The 17,860-nt window shown below is 35.8% G+C and overlaps 1 protein-coding gene across 2 annotated transcripts in view; it reads right to left on the reverse strand.

Moving 5' to 3' along the window:
- ULK4 (unc-51 like kinase 4) overlaps window positions 1–17,860 on the reverse strand; it is a 257,771-nt gene that overhangs the window by 144,539 nt on the left and 95,372 nt on the right. For both annotated transcript variants that reach the window (XM_068935673.1, XM_068935672.1), the window contains exons 29-31: window positions 10,647–10,698; window positions 10,403–10,547; window positions 4,765–4,857 (exon numbers count right to left, since the gene is read on the reverse strand). In XM_068935673.1, coding sequence (XP_068791774.1) covers window positions 4,765–4,857; window positions 10,403–10,547; window positions 10,647–10,698 — 290 coding nt within the window. The remainder of the gene's footprint in view (window positions 1–4,764; window positions 4,858–10,402; window positions 10,548–10,646; window positions 10,699–17,860) is intronic.

Raw genomic sequence — 17,860 nt, forward strand, 5'->3', positions numbered from 1 at the left:
TGATGATTTCACTTTTTGATAAGCCTATTACCTGAAATTCAGAAATTAGACAACTGAAAAGGTTTTCATTATAATCCTGTTATATTACTTTAAAAACTGATTTTAAAAAGTATTATGGCTCATAAAAATCTTCAGGTTAAGGATGAAGTTCACTAATTATCACAAATGGAACAGATGAAGTTCTAGTAAATCTTAGATCCTTTAGGGATCCTAAAACATTTTGTTTTGGCACAGTTTTTAAATATGATTTTCTGAAGTACTTGCCAGGTTGCAGTGATATATTTTGGCAATTCTAGCGTCTGTGGCCAACAGCACATTAACAACTTCTCAACTAAACTCAAGCAATGCCTGTTTGAAGATCAAGGAAAACTGTATTTTTGCTGTATTCAAAAGAAAACCAATGACTCAACAGTTATTGTATCCAACTAGAAAATAAGAAAATGAAGATCAACATTTCAGCATTTAATTTGCAGAAGAGACTGCAATGCTCGCATGTGTGATCATTGCTGTTCTTTCTACGCAGCGTCTCTAAGGAAGAGATTGGAACGTATTTTAGAACTTGCTACAAATCCAAACTCAAATTCTGTTACTGAAAGTAAGAAGATACAAGAACAACTCTGTCCCGAGCTGAAAAAAATACAGGTAAACACGAAGCTTCTTTAAAATAAGCAGCTTTTAAAATAATTTAAATACATTATTATATAGCTACAAAATAACCTTATCTATATTTATTTAATAAGATTCTGACCAGGTAGAGTTCCATCATCCAGTATTACAGTAATAAGTTTATCTTTCAGACCTCTGAAGATTTCCTTAAAAAAAAAAAAACAAACCAACAAACAAAAAGAAAACCACACATATAGACAACTTCCTAAATCCAGTCATACCTGGCACCACTAGGACCACCACCATCTTCTGGGAAGAATATGAAATTCCCAAACTTGTTAATAAAACAAAGATCTATTTAATTTATTCTCTTCTACGATTTTTAATGGTCTGCTATCCCAAAGTCATAGTTATGTAGAGAAATAAGTTGGGAATAGAAGCATTTTGAGTTGGATTTGCATGAGGAATTAAAAAGAAAAAGTATCTTTGTATGATATATTTGGAGAATAAGTGCCTAAAATAGGATTCACAATAATCAGAACACTGTGCAGGGATCTGGCTGATCCAGTCAAGACAAATCACTGAAAGCTTAAAATGGTCCTTTCCTCCAGGTTTATATATCAGTACGCATTCCGGTTTCAGGGTGTCAGGCAATGGCTACTTTTTGATTTAAGGGTGATGTTGTTTGTTTTTTTTTTTTTTTAAATGGTTGCCAAATGTAAAAAAGACCCAGGTTCAACCCCTGCTTCTGCTTAAAAGGCTCCAACCTCTTTCTTCAGCCCCAGCCTCCTGTCTCCTAACTTTTTTGCTCATCATCTGATAAAGGGAGATTTTGAGTCCAGCTCTGCCCTAATGATATTTATGTATTTTTAAATAAACAAATATATGCAAATATGTAAATTCTGCAAAAATCTCTCTTTAAGTGCTTAAATCTTTTTGTAAGGCCTGGTCATGCTATAAGGGTCCCCCTTATAAGTTCCCAATGGAAAAAACAAGCAGACGTGTATCCATTTTTATCATAAGTAAGTTTGGGGAGGTTCTAAGAGCAGCACTTCTCTTTGTAGGGAATGTATCAGATGATCTGCCTCAAATTGAGGTGTCAGGAAAGGAAGTTATAGAATAAATCTACAAAATGAACAGTGACAAATCACCAGAGTCAGATGGCATTCACCCAAGAGCTCAAAAGGAACTCAAGAACAAAATAGCCAAACTGTTAACTGCAGTACGTACCCACCTCTCTAAAACCGCTTTCAGAGCGGAGATTTGACAAACAGCAAGTATGATGTTAAAGAATATTAACTTTCAAGAAAAGATTGAGGGCAAGGGAAAAATCTGGGGTACTACAGACATCCTAAACCAGACAAACAGAAATTATTCTGAAGGATAGAATTGGCAGGCATGCACAGAGGAAGAGCCAAGATATTCATTTTAAAGGGAAGAAAAGTCTCACAAATCCATTGTTAGTTATTTAAGGCATTTAAAATACATATAGTGCATTAGCAGTATTTTACCATAAGCTTCTAAGACATTAAAATATAATAATTTTTGAGTATCTGTTGCTGCCAAATAGAACAAATTAGCTGTAATACAAAACAAAAAGAAGCATCAAGAAATAGAAAAAAATTGAATGTTTTTCCTCTGGTATTACAATTAGCTAGCTGATTTATGGAATTAGCCATGGAAAAAAAAAAAAAGAGACAAAGAAAAGATTAAGGATTGAGTCCGTATTTCCCTTTTCAAATTCTAAAGTATGAATTTCTAAAATGTTGATATCTCTATTGAGAGGAACATGAGGAGAAGGGAAGAATAAAAAAAAAAGGGAAGGCAAGAGACACATGAAAAATGGTAAGATTAAAGAAAAGATAGACAGATAGGCAGAAAAAAGCATTACTAGGACATGTCCAAGAAGAAGCTACCATCTGGTACAAACTAAAACATGGGAGACCTCATCCTCCTGCCATTCATTCTTTGCTACTTTAAAGTAAGGTTAATAATGAGTGCTATTTTTGAAAGATGTGGAAGCAATGAGCTAAATATTAATTTAAACAGATTGTAAAATGGCAAAATGGTTATTACCACCGTTTTTCCTTTGTTATAGTTATCTAAGTCACAGGAGAAAAGCGTTCATCCTAGAAAGCCATGCACTATGGATGAAACAAACTTGGACAAACAACAGAGACCTAGTGAGAAGTGTCCCTCATCGCTAGGATCATATAGAGTTTTTCCCACAAGGAAAAAATTTAATGCAGTCTAGACTCAAAGGATGTGTGTGCAATGTCACCTATTTTCTCTCAATCATAAAAATTGAAGATTTTTCCCATGTTCCCAACTGGAGAGGCAAAAGAGAGCATATGCTGTGAGCAATTCTGAGCTCCATGACTAATTAGCCACCAAGCCAAAACAGAATCAAGTGCGATAGCAGTTATCTGGTTTCGCTCCTTTAACTAACAGTTCACTAGCCTTTGTGAAAGATATTGTTTACCTTTCAACTATCTAACCATCTGTTGAACTTGAGTTGAAATTAGCCAATGCCTCAAAAATTGTTGGGAAGCCAAAGGACCAAGAAGACGACAGACCAGCAGAACCGCATAAGCTTTGTTCCTTCAGAAATCCAGCCAAACAAATTCTTTTGTGAAAGTAAATGAAGGGGGCCAGTAAGACATGTTAGAAATAGGACAATACAGATGTCTTAGCACCCAGAATCTAGCAGTCTATCCTTAAATAACAGTACCAAATATACTGGTATTTAAAATTACTGATAGCTCATAAATATCCAAAGTTGCTCTTAACAATGTTAAGAAAAAGAAATTACTGTCTGCTATAAGCAGATTATGATGGTGAGTCTGCATCCCCAATCTAGCTACATTAAGCACACAGGCAAACACACGCAATTCTTCAAATAAAGAGAATTCATTAGGCAGAGAAAGAGTGCTATCATAATACCCGGTGCTCCAGTTACAGAAATAGTTTATCAAAATTCTTAAAGAATTAGGATCTCAGTAGATTTATTCTGAAAAGAGAAAATTATACTATGTTTGCATAATACAGATAATCCTGCAATGGCATAAACATATTATATACAATAAAAATACTATTAAGTACTACCCTTACTGTATTTAAACTGTCCAAAATCTCAAACTCCTCAATTTTCTAGTTTATTTTTAATCTACTTAGAATATGAAAGCACTGCTCACAGTAGCACTACAGAAGATGAAGAGAGAATGTCCTCATTTTTTATTATAAAAATAGTGGGAAATAAATTGAATTTCCTTGTTGATATGTTTTCTATCCTGCGTTCATTTTGATCAATCAAAGCAAGATAGTCTGGTATGCAGTGACTCCTTAGCCATAACACTGTGAGAAACACCAACAGACAGCAGTGAGTGCAAGAACAACCTGATTTTCACTTACATTTTTTAGCATTATGACTTGGGCAACGATTAGGGGAAAGGAATAGCTGTGTGTGCACACAACACACGTGTGAGATGTGCTTCCCTATTAGCTCCAGTTGCAGCTAAACTGCAACTTAAACGCAGTTTAAGTTCTGTGTCACTTTTTGTCTACCACAGCCTGACTACAGGTGACTACAGGTATCCTGAATTTATGTGGAACAACAGGAAAGAGATACTAAACTAAAAACAAACAAAAAAAAGTTTGAATATACTGAATATACCATACTGTATACCAAACACTCAAATATACATTAAAAGGCTAGCCAGCCATATTTGCAGAGAGATGGTACAACTCAAAGTTAATTGAGTGCTTAACACACACACATCACCTTTATTGTAGTATAAATATGCTTCGTAGGACAACAGTTTAGGTAATGTTTTAATATTAAAATTATCATTGCAAATATAAAAAAAAGTTAAATGCTTAACATGGAGTTAGCCCAATGAAATATTAGCGGTAAAAAACATAAAATAACTATGGCCATCTAAAGATGGCACAAGAGTTCTGAAGGTGTGTTCTGCAATAAATACTCTGCAAAGCAAATGAGCCTTATTTTCATTTGCTAAATCTCCTCACTATCCCACCAGTTTGAACAGCACTTAGATCTATGTTACTGTTAACTCCCAACGAAAAAATTAAACAGAAACGAAGAGAACTAAACTGAAATAAAGAGAATACTGAACATAGCACGTGTGGTTCTATCACCTGACAGATGCAGGGCTCTGTTCCGTCAGGGCCACTAACAGTTTCAGAGCATACGCTGGTACTGGATCAGGAGCCATAAGAATGTGCTCATACCTGCAACAGAGGGAAAGGGGGGGAAAAAAAAAAGGAAAAAGAAAAAAGAAAAATCAAGAGATGGTGTTAGTAAGTTGAAGATACTAAAAACACATCCTTTCCAAATACCATAGCATACACAATGGAAATGCAATATTGTTTGGAACTGTGCAAAGCAATAAACAAAACTTATTTAGAAATAGTATTTAAAAAACAGCATCAGATTAATTCAAAAGTAATACTAATAAAAGAACACAGCAGTAATACATACGTATGTTTAAGAGGCAAGGAGAAATACAAAAAATCTGTTTTATTTATTAAGCCTCAAAATAATATTACGCAGATGATGTAATGGGAGCTCAGAAAGACTGGAAACTGACTTATGCCATTGAGCTCTATATTTTGTTTACTTAGTATAAGTAAAATAATTAAATTGGACAAAAATACTTGTGTTAAGTTTTATGTTTCATTTCAAATTTTTAAAAATTGCTTTAAATGCACCATTCTTCCACCCTCCAAGTAACGTGGAACTGAACAATACAAAAATACTTCAAATCAATGTTTATTCAGCGTGAGTGAATTTAAAATAAAACTACAAGAAAAATATCTATAAATATTCCAAAATATTTTTCACCTCATTGAAATTTTGGTAAGGGAAAATAGGCCGCTGAAAACTAACACGGACCTGCTGTTGCTTCCAACATTCAAATAATGCCCAAGCAACAAACAGGGCTGCTTATATTTTAATTACTTAAATCAAAGTATACCTGGAGGACAATAGGATACAATGATGGAAAAAGAGAAAGAAGAGGTAAGCATAAAAAAAAAAAAAGACAGATTCATTCATGTCAAAATATCATTTTTATTACAAGTAGTGCTATTCCACACAGACAGAAGTAACAGAACTGGAAACATAAATCCCTTGGTTTGTAAAAAGGAAAAACATGATTTGGAGGAAAATGTGGTAGGCACGTTTTGTGCACCAAAATGCTTCCAAAGCATGTTTTTTTTAATTTTGTCTTTTGACTTCTGATCAGGGGAGAACCCCATGCAAATCACCAAAAATTTACTTTGCATCTTGACATGCCTAGCAAGGATCCCTGGGAAACCTTCCTGGATCACCTTCCACCACTTGGGTGTTGATACGTACTCTACTGTGCGGCTAGCTCTTCAGTGGGATGAGGATCCCTTCTCCTCACCATCATCTTTCCCTCATCACTACACCTCAGCGCTCTAGTTTGCACATGAAGGAACCTAGGTACAAAAGGAGATTTGATACTTTCTAGCAAAGTCTCCAATCTGGATAACGCTAAGAACAGGAGGGTAGTGCTTACAGCTCCAGAGATTCTTGACGTAGCTGACAGAAGTTCCTTCATAGAGACTAACACGCACGTGGGCCCACAGCCTACAAGCAATGTGTCACTGCTACTGCATATTCACTTGAACATGCTGTCCTAGAGCCGCAAATCACTAACGCACCAGAGAATCTAAATTATTAACCAATTAGAGCTCAATGTTGGCTTCACATCTTCAGTGATTAAAGTTTCTCCTTTACAAATAATATATTCCAATTCCTGAAAGGAAACTCTTTTTCTCATTTGTGATTAAGAAACCCCTTTCTGCATAAAAGGAGAAAATATCATAACACATTATTAAATCCTGATCCTGCAAGCCCTACATGTGAGCAATACATACTCCTCCTAAACATAATGGAACTATTCACAAACATTTTCTGCAGAATCCACAACTACAACTTTTGAGGCAAGCAAAGTTCTTTTAAAATGACTTAGCTGCCAGAAGTCATCAGCTCATAAGACAAGGATTTATCTCTCCAAAATTATAATTCCTAATATTTAATGATTTGGCCATACTAAGTTAAAAACGTGGCACTGGCAACATACTTTTTTCCTTCTAATTATAAGCACATCACTATCTTCCCTAAATGAGGTCCACTACAAAGAGTTACTTACTTTATTTCCTTTTACCCGAAACTCCTTTTTTCCCCCCAAAGATAATATTAGTAAAGGGTATTTCTAAGCAAAGGTGCAGTGATCCATTAAACCAGATACCACAAGAGAAAACACAAATTACTAAAATGAATGTTATTTTCATAGCCAGTAATACAAATATTTGTATGAATAAAAGCCAAAAGGAGCTATGAACCTATGCATCTTCTGGAAAGGGAAAAAACTCCTTGCTTTAGAGTCATTACTAAAATGACTGTGTTGATCCAGTGATTTTCCTGTCACTTCAAAACACAAACTAATTTAGTATCAACAGTTTTAGACAGAGCAAAAAGGTTTCAGTAAACTCCAGATACTACACTGCAAGGAGTTATTTCATCAATCTTTTCCATAAACGGCAGTGATGAGAAGACCTAAAGATTTTAGGATACTAACTCTCTTAAGCAGTTAAAAAAGACTAAACATTTTATCTACTGCTTTCTGAAGCATGCAGGATTTTGTTCTTACAGAACTGGCCTGGCAGTCTAGTAACGGCAAACTACGTAATATTCCTAATTATATTTCATCACTTAAAATTTGAGCCAGAACTAGCAAAAGGAGAATGTAAAAATGAGATTTTTTTTTTTTCATTTGAGAAATTAATAAATAAATGAAATAGAGCTGATGTTTGAATTTCTGATGAAAAAATCTGGACAGTTCAGTTTCTATGCAACAGAAAATGTTTGGAACATACTCTTTTTCTGTAGCTGAAAGTTTCATTTTGGTTACCAAATGCTCAGGAAAACAATCTTTCAGTGAAATGAACTGAAATTACGCTATTTCATTTAATCAAAATCCTGTGAGAAAGTTAAATATCTGTGTATTTGTAGATCAGAAAGTTAATGGAATTACCACTTTTGTAAATGATGCAGAAGATGAGACAAAAGCAGTAACAACTTTTCCTACCTTTGTCTCAGAGGGGCCCATTTACATTTCATGCATAGTGACCAAAATTGCATTTCCCAAGTCAGTTTCACATTTAAATAAATCAACTTGAGGAAAATATTTATAGGTATGAAACATACACACAAATGAGTTCAGTTAGAATCTTCCTTAGATCATCATGTATTACACCCATCTCTTCCACACTCAACAACTCTCAGTTCTTAAAAAGCAGGATTAAAAGGGTTTGAAATACCTGTTTTGCTACACAGATTGCCATATACAAACAGCCATTTCATCCCTTCTCTCGTCTTGTAACTCAAGCTGCATCATATTCTGTCCTATCCTTCCTCCAACAATAGAAGACTAAATAACAAATACTTCCTCAGCCTCCAAATGCAGGCTAGTTTGTCACTCTACTTTCTGTCTCAGTTAGTGGTAATTCTTACTTCTTGGTGCTTTATGTTATACTTAGCTGCAGGCTACACAAAGTCCTAAGACTTCTTTTCTGTCTAGGTGTAGGCCAGCCCCCCTATATATTCAGATAAAGCCTGTTTTGAGAACTGTAGGGTGTACATAAGAACTCGTTCCTAGCTCCCGTTGATACTTTCTGATCCATACCAGGAACGCTGCTGAATAAAACTTACCTTCCCTGTCTTTTTTGACATTCAAAGAAACCGTTCCATTCTTTTCTTAGCTTCTTTTCAAGTTTTCTCAAAGCTGAGCTTTGAAAGCTTTGAGTCAAAAGTGAGTTTCTGACTTTCTCTTTTGGTCTTTTCTCTGAATTTTCTTCTTGGCAGAAAACCCTGAACTCCTCTTCTGCTTTTTGTTTCATCTGTGCCTTCTTTCATTGATTAGCTACTTGCCACAGCTGAGCATATTTAGGAAGAGTGGCTCAGCCTACAGGTTCAATCAATGTACTAAATGTTCTCACACTGGTTAACTCTTTCCAAGTCACTAGAAGATTTATATATTCTTTCCCTGCTCCTAAGTTAGAGGAAAATTCTGTTTATACCAAGTTCTAATATATTCCAGTTATCATAAACTTTGAAACTATCTCAAATGAAGAAATACTAAAGTGCTTTGCAAATACAAGTATCATCATCTCTACTGATGAAACAAAAGAACTGATTCAGGAAATATTTAAACCAAGACAGGTATCAAGATCCTGAGCTACCACAAGTCCCTTCTGTTACACATTTACAACACAATCCATGTAAAGATAGCAGCTGAAGTCCCAAAAGTAGAATCATACCCAATCAGAACCAAAAAGTCCTGCCACTCACGCGAGCTAATTAGCTTAGAGCACCACATTGGCCATTTCCCTTCTAGTTTGGAGTTAGCATGACTCCTCTCTCAGTTCAGTGAGAAACATGGTATAACACAGACACATCTTCAAGGGGTTAAATCAATCAAGTTTCAAAGCAAGGACAGAACTTGTCTCTCTCTACTCCAGGTCTCTTCCCTTATCTGAACAAAAGCACCTGATAGGTTTTAATAATGCATATATTCTCTTTTTGAATCCTGTTTCCAGCTTCAATTTTAATTCACATTGATATATTCCATGTTCTTCAGTGAAAAGATAAGTGTGAAGAAATGTGTGGAACTAAGCTTCTCTCTAGGTCTCTCAGTGTTCCGCCCCGCTCTCTTCCATAGAGAAGAGTTAAGATTACACATCTTGCATGGACAGAACTTTGGTCCTCAGATTTTAAGAACATTAGGCAATTGGCAAGAGAGACAGTCTCATTTCTGGGGAGGCACTGTACTTCTGATCATAAGCCAACAGCCACTCCTCCACCCTTCTACCATTTACTTAATGTAGGGGTGGAGGACATTTTCTTTACTTAGGGCGGCTAAGTATTTACAGTTACTAACTTCTAAGGACCACACATTAAAATACACTGTAACATTATCCTTGAATAATGCAAAAGATAAATGAGGGCTCATCTTAACTACACTCATGCTGTATGTATGCTTTCTTTCCTTCTACTGACATATGGTGTCAGCTCACAGTAGGCATATGCATAACATACAGAGCAGCATTTATGCTCACCTGCAAGTAATTTTGAAATGACAGGCCTCATGTGACCATAAGCCATACAAGTGAAGTTCAGGCTACATCTGGCCCACAGGCTGTAGCTTCCTCAAATCTACTATAGGATTTTCTGCTGCTTGGGGCAGCAGGCAAAGGAATACGACTTAGAGACAATAACCCCTAGGTGGTCCATAGAGGACTAATCCAGCCTGTACTTCCCTTTCTTAAAAGTTAGCATGCTATTCCATATGATTTCAGAATGTCTTCCAGGAGGGCATAATATCCAAAATAGAGGAAAAAATGTTGCTGTTAGAATGTTCTGACTTTATTAGCTGAGCAAAGAGGAGGTATCTAAATCACAGCCCAAATTCTAGGGGAAACTCATTTCATTCCAAGAACCCTCCAGAGGCACAGAATCACTAAGATGCAAAGCAATGTCCCACAGAAGTTGTGTTTGTGTTATGTATGATCAAGTACTGAATAAACCTAGGAAAGAGATGCTGGGCAGAAAACTCTGACAGTAGTTTATTACTATTTCTCTTTTCATTTTGCCATTCAAAAATAAAGGGTATTTAAAACAAATATACTGTCAAAATGGATTGAGTATCAAAAGTTATTACCACTAGAGCAGCAATATTATACTTACTGAGGCAGCAATGAGTCTCTAATGAGAGACAGAAGCTTGCTGTTTGAGTTGAGGCTCTCCTCTTTCTCCTCAGCCATGACCTCGTGGCTTACAAGCAGTGATGTGGTTTCTGAGAGCAACCGCAAGCTGAAGAGTCTCCATTCCACTTGAAAATAAAGGTGCCAAGAACGTGACCAAACTGAAGTCTAATTAAAACAAAATGTGGAATTCATGGAAACTGTAGTTGATGTAGCCACATACTTACCATTTTGACTGCGGACCAAGGAAACTAATGGAGGGAGGATACAATCTTCAACCTAAAATAGAGAATCAGAAAGATTTAGCCTAGATTATTCACAGGGGAAAAATAGAACTGATGTATATTATCATCTACATTTATTCCACTGCTATAGACCTTAACCAAAGGGATGAACAATCATGGAAATTCATCCCTGATCACACTTATAAAGCCATCAAGTTCAATTTTCTCTGGTAAGCTTGCATAAAGTTACGGATAGTAATGCACTTAAACAGAAACAATAGTTCACAATTTTGATACAGTTCATTAAGAGTGAATTTTAATTTAAAATATAGAATTCACTGCAGAGGTAAGCTATTAAGAAAAAAGGAATATTAGTCTATTAATCTTCATGTTTTGATCCATAAACTAATCATCAAATAAGGTTAGGAAGAAACATCCTTCTGAAACAAACCTGTAAACAGTTGAAATATATCACGGAAGACTTACTACCACTTACTACCACTAATGAAGTATCTTTCAGCTTAGTAGACAGTCTTGATGAAACATTAGCTTCTGCCATTCTGGTAGTACACAGACTTCCATTAAAATTTAAATGTATAGGCTGAAGATTTGAATTATGAAAACAGAATATCCAGGCTCCTCTATTATCCATGAGTGTACTGAGTTACAGATTAATCATCTGCCATAGCAATAATCAGCTTAGCTCCATCTGAAGTCAACTTACAGCAAATCAGAAACTAACTCAGTTTTATGCATTTAATATTACAAAAATACCATATTAGAAGCATTCTCTCTACTAAGAGAATAAATTGCTAAGTCATAAGCCATTGATAAAATATAATTTAGTTAGGACATACTCTAGAGATCTGAGTACAGGGGGAGAAACAGAACATAACACAATTACGTAAAAAATTAAAATGATATCTTTGTATTTGAATATAATTTCAAACTATTTATTTTGATAACTTGGACTTGATCTTTTTTCTAGGACAGGCTTTAGACCAAAAATAAAGAACACTTCCTGAGGATTTCAGGACAGCCAGTCTCCCCTACTTTGCAGATCTTTTTTCTTCAAAATGACAGTTCTTCCACCTGCAGGTTGTTCTCCACATATTTTAATATCATTCTGTTCCTTCAGGAGGCATTCTACTTGTACGCACCCCCCAAGCAATATTGACGCTGTGCTATACTGGATTTTCTGATGGAATCTTTCTCCTTGCTGACTGGTTTAGAAACACACCACACACTCAAGATATCTTCAAAGTATACAGATGCAGGTGGCGCAAAATGACATCAGCATGAAGAAGTATGAGCATGGATGGGGAAGGCAATTCATTTAGAACTCACAGCAGTAAATAATCTTGCCTTGCTATGTATGCTTCAGTTACGGGATTACAAAGAATTCTTAAAAAAAAAAAAAAAAAGAAAGTGGTCAAACATTCATTAGCATAATAGAGTAGTTTATTATATTCTGTTTCTCCAACTTCATTAATTTTAGTTGAATTTGGCAAGTAACATAAGGGAGCATATTACTATCTATATATACAAGAAACAAGTTCTTAAACTACAGATCTTGCTGTTTAGTAAGATGAGCATGACAGACCTATCTGTTTTGCTTGGCATGGGCTGATTATGCCATGGTCCTGTGTGTGTGGCTGGATCAGTCACTGGATCAGACAGAGGAGGAGATTCTCTGGAGTGAGAACAAACTGACTATGCTTAGGGGGTTAAGCTTCCAGATTTCAGGAGCTAGTAGCAGGAAGCGAACCCTTTTTCATTTCTATTTTGTCACTGCCTAATCATTTTTCTTTCAACTTTAAAAGGACTGTACTTAATACCTTAGTAAAACCTGCTTTTTCAGTTTAGAAACCTTTTTAGCCATCTTTGAGGATTTCACTATAAGAAAAAAAGCCTGAGCAGAACCACCTCAGAGTTTTTCCCAACTCAAGATCATATCACAAATAACAAAAAATTAGGAAGGAAGAAGGATATAATCTAAATATGGACTTCTTACTGTCTGTTAAATACCACTTTAGATATTTCATATATTTATTTTGGAGAGAACGGAAGGAGAGTTCTAAACTGATTAAAAATAAATTAGGGAGCAGCACTAAACTACTACTCTTCTAGGCATCATTTAAACAAAGCATATCATTCAGTAATGTATAATTATTCAATTTAGTACTCAGCACTTTTTCATTTTGAAATATTTCATGGCCTTTTCAGTTTACATGTAGTAAGTTCAATAATAAAACTACATTATACTCCAATAGCTCCTGCAGCAGAGGTTCCTAAACTGCTTTACAAATGGTAGTATATCATTCACAACAAACCTGTAAGGTAGGATTAAAAAAAATGCACATACACAAAGTGTTTCAGTCAAAAAAACAGTATAACCCATTGCAATACTTCTCAAATGATGAGGCACATTTAAAGGGTAAATTAAAGCTGCAAGAGAGAAACAAGGCAAAAAGCAGCTCTTAACTGTCTGAAGCAAGGCAGGGACTCAGAATGTGAAGAATCACTTATCATCAGCATCAGTTCAGACTGTCACTGATTAAGATGGCAGTATTCAATGGTATGACGCAACTTCAGTTTTCCAAAACTTAGATCTTTTCATTTTCATCTACTATAAACAATAGTCTTTCCACATCAGAGAATGTAGTTAAGCTATTCAGAAGTCTGTTTTTAGAGCTAAATAAATTTAAACTCTCATTGTAAAGCACATTCTTTAGGTCTTAAGTAATTTTAGTAGCTTGTTCTGACACAATTCTCAGTTTTGACAAACAGACTACTTAGTACGAAATTCTCCATCACAGGTATTTGCCTCATGTCAGTTTGGTAGTAGAGCGGAGCTCAACTAAACGAAGCGCTAATCTTATGGAAAAATATTTCGTGATGCAAGAGTGTACCAGAATGCACATGTACAAGGAAGAAGGAACTATTAAAATTGTACATGAATTTTAAAATGGATATTTCCTAACTCTGCAAGCTTGTTTTTCTCTTCGTGCCATTTGGGTCACTGTTTTTTTGTTTGTTTTTGTTTTTTACTAATGTGTACACAAATTTGAAAACAGGATATGAACTAATCAAATGATTACTGAAGTGCAATAAATTGGACTGTATGAATGGAAAATATAATAGTATTGTTTTTAGCACATGAAAAGAATTTTAATAGATTCACCTGTGCAGTACATACGTTTCTGTAAGTTTCATATACAGAAGCACAGTTAGTATTTTTGAGAGATCCTGAAACAAACAGTAGAATACTCAGACAAAGATTCCTTTTTTCTTCTTTTAAATGACTACTGACATCTACTTGGAATCAGATCTCATGTATGTGTGAAGGTGTTCAGATATTTTTATTTCCTTCTTTACCGCTAAGTTGATTTATAAAAAACAGTAGGAAATCATCCTCTTTAAGCCTGAACAGATTAGACTGTTTGAATACTGATATGATCATAGCTATACCAGTATGGGTTTCTTCCACCCACTAAATAGCCTGATGTCCAGTTCACGATGAATCCCTACTGCACAAAGCTACCATTGTAATAATTTTGTGATGATGACATTTAAAGGCTGTGCTGTTAGCAGCACCCAAGCTAGCAAACAAATAACGGAATCTTCTATACACATTACAGTCACATCTCTCAGTATCATCTCAGTACAAAAAAAAAGGATTATCTCAGTACATACATACGTACTGGAAAAAACAAAAGCGTAGATCAAACATGGTAATCTGGTTTCTGACATTAGGAAAGGAGTAGCAATAAAAGAGTAGAAGAAATAAATCAAGCATAAAGCAACACCAATTTCTAGCAATCCTAAGTTTACGAACTTCCTAAACTGAAGATGTATGCGTATTTTTGCATTTAATAATGCTTACTAGCCTTCTCTCATATATTTGAACAAACCTATCTTTAACACGCTTATACTTTAAGCATGAGCAATACCTATGCCACTGAATTCCATATTCCAATCATGCAGTATGAAAAGTATGAATAAACACTTCCTTTGTTTATTTCAAAGTATCTATCTAGTTATTAGATACTGCCTCATTCTCATTCTACAAAAATCATGAATAATTATTTCAAATTCATCTTTTCCATGCCCTTCATAAATTCATATTCTCAGTCTCTTGCTTCCAAGCTGAAGTTCTTTTCTATTCAGTCTCTCCTTGCATCACTGAGCTGCATTTTTTTCCTCATTCAGCTTCATCCTCCTTGAGAGTAAAGGACCAGGACTGTATTCAGTATTCAAGGCCTGGGTGCACTATAGACTAACAGTGGCATAGTGATGTTTTCTGCTTCTTTCTCCAACCTTTTACCAGTCGTTTCTAATAATCTAGTTGTCTTTCTGATCACTACTGAGTATAAAGCTAACATTTTCATAGAAAAATTATGCTAAAAGATCTCTAGAACAGTAGTAAGCTGTTTAGAGCCCGACACAATGCATGCATAGTTAGAATGATTTTTCCTGTGTGCATCACTTGACATTTCTCAGTATTGAACTGCATGTCATTTTATTGTACTTTCACCCAATGTCTTGAAAGCCTTCTGCAACTCTTCTGTCAGTTTTAGTTTTCACTACTCTGAGTAACTTAGTGTCATCAGCCAGTTCTGTCACCTCACTATTCATTCTGTTTTCCAGATTATTTATAAATAGCAGATCTTGCAACACAGATCCTTGTAAGGTACCACTCTTAATATACCTAAAAATCTTAAAATTGATCTCTATTGTCCACTTACTGTATTTCAACTAGTTAAAACAAGTTGATCTATCACAGGATAAGAAGGAAGGTCCACTGCTAGATTTTAAGAGACTTTGGTGCACAACTCTGTCAAAAACTTTTTAGAAAACCAAGTATATTACATAAAGCTGACACATCCATGTCCATAACATTCACTGATTTCTGCAAGGAAAACTCTAACACAGAGGTATAAGCACCCTTCAAAAGCTATATGCTTTTTTTTAAACAGTATCTTATTAGCTACTAAAGTCATATTTATTGGAAGCAGGGCACAACTTTAATAGAAATTCTGCAGAGCCTGTGTGTTACTTTAACAATCAAAAGAAACAGATACAAGCCACAGTTTCACAGTAATTCCGTATTCAACTGCCATTGGGAGGAGGCTTGGAAGAGACAACTATTTCAGTGTTTCTCTGCCTGTCTCCACTGTTCATGGGATGTTAGATGCTAAGCCTGCACCCTAAACATGCGCCTGCTTTGTTAGAAACAAAAAAATCACTAGCTCAGCTTTACTGAACTTCACCAAGCCAACTCCAAATTTCCCAAATATCCACTAAAAAGGGGTTATAACACTGCAGAAACTCACAGTGGAAGGATCCAATAGCCTAAAAAATTATTTACAGGGAGGTACACTAAGCATGATGATTAAGAACCATATTATCATTCAATTGCACCAGTCAAAAAGGATGAATTCTCTCTGGTACTTTCAATATTTACATGCAGCCATCATGTACTAAGGAACTAGCATATAGCCATCCTTATCTGCTATCACCTACAACTAAGGCTATGTTTATACAGATAGCTTTGTTTATACGGATAGTTTAACCCCCATAGAACTTGTCTTAATATGGTTAGCATTACCAGCTCTCTCCCTTAAAACCCACTTCTACAGCTTTTGAGATCAGTGCTTAAGAATAAAGTCTTGACATTTGGTGTCACACTGGGTGGACAGAAAAAAGTAAGCAGGCTTAAAGTTCTGTCTAGTACACTTCTGAACCGTGCTGTTTTCATGTGAAAGTCAGACCTAGAAGTTAACTTTATATAAAGGAACTATTTTATCCCATTCTATGCAGCTATCTTATCTACACTTCCCATGACTAAGCTTTTAGTGTGCTCATCTGTAACTTGCAACTACTGACAAAAATCAAAGCGGAACATTAAAAAAAAAAAGTAGAGTCTATTGGCTTCCAAAACCTTGTTTCTCCAGTCATACGTAAGATGCACAACAACCAACACCACTTTTACATTTATTCTCATAAAAATAGCACATACAAAGCTATTCCTGAGAGTGACCACCACAAAACTGGGATCAGGCTCCCTTCAAACTTCCTAAAGCATCTCCTGGAGCCACAGCACGCACCTCAATGTTTTTATATTGCCAATAATCTCTCAAAACACAATATAAACAATAATCTAACGCATGTTAGAATGACCTGGAGAAAAGGGTGACACTTCTGTAGTTTTTGTTTAAAAGTCCTCAGAACTAATAGTCACAGTTTTTTTTCTTACTTCTTGGAAGAGACAGCACTAATTGACTTGCTCAATACATGAAATAGTACTAAAGTGGTTTTTTTTTTTTTTTTTTTAAAGTCTCTTTTCATGTGGGTAAACAATGCACAGAAAGCCATATGAGGGGCGCAATTTTAATCTGCTTGAGAAGGAAAAGCAATTGAGTGAAGAAATGCTGTAAAATATGTCCATGTAGTCATATCTCTTTCATGAAATTAAGGTAGCAGTGGTTGGATGAGAACAGCTTGTGGATGAAGAACAATACACTGATGCTGAATCAAGAAAAGACTTAGATGAGCAAAATGCCTGTAGAAGTTTCTATACCTTGTGTCGTCATTTTAAGTGAAAATGATAACGTCATGGAAAGATTGCTGAAGCTTCCCACCCGTCTGACCTATTACCACCTGCTGTTCTTCCATGTGGGCTCCAACAATACTGCCGAATGCAGCTTGGAAAGTATCAAACAGGATTACAGAGCTCTGGGGACTGTGGTCAGGGGTCTAGGGGCCCAGGTCATTTTCTCCTTAAACCTGCTAATGAGGGGGAAGGATGGGAGGAGGAGTAGATGGATACTTCAAGTAAACAACTGGCTGCGCAGCTCATGTTAGCAATAGGGTTTTGGTTTCTGCGACCCATGGGACTCTCTGAAGATTGACAACTGACTGGGAGAGGTGGGACCTACCTTACTAAATGCGGCACACGCGTCTTTGCCAACAGAATGGCCAACTTGATTAGGAGGGCTTTAAACTAGGAAAGATGGGGAAGGGGAGAGTTATAGAGATCATGAAGTCACCAAAACAGGACTCCGGTGGGGATACCTCAAGCCAAGGAAGTCCCTACAAAACAAGACTATAGGAAAACATCTTACACTCCTTCTGAGAAATCAGCATGCTTGGATAACTCTCTGAAGTTTCTGAAGTACCCGTACACCAATGCATGCAGCATAGGGAATAAACAG

This window comes from Struthio camelus, chromosome 2 (assembly GCF_040807025.1).
Source record: "Struthio camelus isolate bStrCam1 chromosome 2, bStrCam1.hap1, whole genome shotgun sequence".
NCBI classification, from domain to species: Eukaryota; Metazoa; Chordata; class Aves; order Struthioniformes; family Struthionidae; genus Struthio; species Struthio camelus.